This window comes from Argentina anserina, chromosome 3, assembly GCF_933775445.1.
Source record: "Argentina anserina chromosome 3, drPotAnse1.1, whole genome shotgun sequence".
Classification (NCBI taxonomy): Eukaryota; Viridiplantae; Streptophyta; class Magnoliopsida; order Rosales; family Rosaceae; genus Argentina; species Argentina anserina.
In genome coordinates this window covers 23,820,929-23,823,106 of record NC_065874.1, presented here as the reverse complement: position 1 = coordinate 23,823,106, position 2,178 = coordinate 23,820,929, and the positions used below count along the sequence as shown (strand labels likewise).

At 38.9% G+C, this 2,178-nt stretch overlaps 1 protein-coding gene across 1 annotated transcript; it reads left to right on the top strand.

Annotated features, from left to right (window-relative positions):
- Nucleotides 1–332: 332 nt before the first annotated feature.
- On the top strand, nt 333–1,645 carry LOC126787707 (metacaspase-9). Its single transcript, XM_050513605.1, has 2 exons — nt 333–729; nt 818–1,645. Exons 1-2 carry the CDS (start codon nt 375–377, stop codon nt 1,429–1,431), a joined length of 969 nt encoding a protein of 322 aa, XP_050369562.1. The 5' UTR covers nt 333–374; the 3' UTR covers nt 1,432–1,645.
- Nucleotides 1,646–2,178: the final 533 nt, after the last annotated feature.

The following is a 2,178-nucleotide window of genomic DNA, read 5'->3' as shown; positions in this document are numbered from 1 at the left end:
TTGCTTATATATCTGCTTTTACTATAGGTGTTGCTTCTTAGAAGTTAGAAACAACTAGAGACGAAATCCTGAATTTCATACTTTGCGTGCAATCTTTAGCAATTGAAATGTACAATAAGGTTTGGTTGGTTGATATGTCTTATAAGCATGCAATTTATGCATTACAAAACAATGAAGAAACCAAACTTCCCATGCCACCCTTGAAAGACAATCCAAAGCATAACTTGAATGATTTTGCAAGCGAGGTTATGTCAGACACTTCTCAAGGAACTATAAAGCCAAAGCTTTGTCAAAGATCAAATGACACCATTCATTCATATCTTGCTAAAAACTTGGCCTATCCACATTCACATTCAACTCCTTGCTTGCAAATTATGGAGAAGCAAAACAAGAGGTTGGCAGTTTTGGTAGGCTGCAATTACCCCAACACCCGGAACGAGCTCCATGGTTGCATAAACGATGTACTCACCATGCGCGACACGCTGGTGAGTCGGTTTGGGTTTGATCGGAACCAAATTGAGCTATTGACTGATGATGGATCTGCAGCAGTCTTGCCAACAGGTGCAAACATTAAGAAGGCACTTGGTGAAATGGTTGACAAGGCTGAACCAGGAGATGTCCTCTACTTCCACTATAGTGGGCATGGAACAAGGATTCCATCAGTGAAACCAGGCAGGCCCTTCAGGCAGGATGAGGCAATTGTGCCTTGTGATTTCAATCTCATCACCGGTGAGTGTGTGTGTGTGTTTAATCAGTATATCCTTGTTAGTTACCAAGTTAACATTCTTTTTCTCTAATGTTCAACTACACTATGTAGATGTGGATTTCAGACAATTAGTAAACCGGTTGCCAAAGGGAGCAAGCTTTACAATAGTGTCGGACTCATGCCACAGTGGAGGTCTCATTGACAAAGAGAAGGAGCAAATCGGACCTTCTCATGTCACAACTGAAATCAGTAGCACGTTATCTGGTTCCTATAACAAGACCAAGGCAATTCCTTTCGAATCCATATTGGAGCACCTCGTCTCCTTAACTGGCATAAGTACATCAGACATTGCAACCCACTTGTTAGAGTTGTTTGCAGCCGATGCCAGCCTCAAGTTTCGCTTGCCTCTACTCGAACTCAACTTCTTCGAGTCGTTGAAGCCAGATGAGGGAATTCTTCTGAGCGGGTGTCAGGCCAATGAGACATCGGCGGACATGATGAACCCGGTGATGACGGGCGGAAAGGCATGTGGAGCATTCAGCAATGCTATTGAAATGGTTTTGAAGAAGCATGAGTCTCCGCTACGTAATAGAGAGATCGTGATGCTGGCCAGAATAGTTCTTAAAGAACAAGGCATTGAGCAGCATCCTTGCCTCTATTGCAATGATGAGAATGCCGATGCTACTTTCTTGTGTCAACCGGCTCTTCAGAACTCGAGTTTATAAGATATCTATTGTTTTATTTTTATTTTTAAAGATACCTATTTATGACTCTACTACACTGTATGTGTTGATAAAAAATAAAATAAATTGGAAGTAAAAACACAAGACTTAGCACAAAATTTTTTAAAAAATTGTATAATTACTGTATGTATTTAATGTACAGAGTCACCTTTCCATATATTAACTTGTTATTGGTCTCATAATTGGATGAGGGATGCATATGTTGCTCCCTTAGATGTTTGAAGGCATTCGTGTTATGGTTACATAAATGTATCATGAAAGGAATGTTGAATGTGTGTTATATCCCAAGGCATTCGTGTTATGGTGATGATATTTTTAAAATTTGTAGAGGGTAGTACACCCCAAATTCCTTAACTTATTTCATATGTCATTAAACTTCCTTTATATCCTTACTCAGCTAATAACATAATATCGTAATCTATGATATTCTAAACATTTCTAGCCACATATAAGGGGTTTTTTTTTTAAGGTTCAAGGCAAATTAAAATTTACTCTTTTTTTTTTAGAAGACAAAGAATCCAAAATTACAAACTTGGAGATTCGGTGGTGGACATAAAATCCATACACTCACCCCTATTGAAAAATCAATAATTACAGTGGATAAGATGCGATAAGGTTCAATTGTAACTAACATATTCTAGAAGTCTCGATACCTACTCATGGCTAATGTCACACAGGCAAAGTGGATACCAAAACTTTTTCCCTATGTGATGGCGTTAAGCAGCCTAC

What these genes read in the sequence shown, in the direction of transcription:
- LOC126787707 (XM_050513605.1), top strand. Translation starts at nt 375, where the DNA reads ATGGAGAAGCAAAACAAGAGGTTGGCAGTTTTGGTAGGCTGCAATTAC. An exon ending in TGATTTCAATCTCATCACCG is followed by an intron (nt 730 to 817) that starts GTGAGTGTGTGT and finishes TACACTATGTAG; the next exon opens with ATGTGGATTTCAGACAATTA.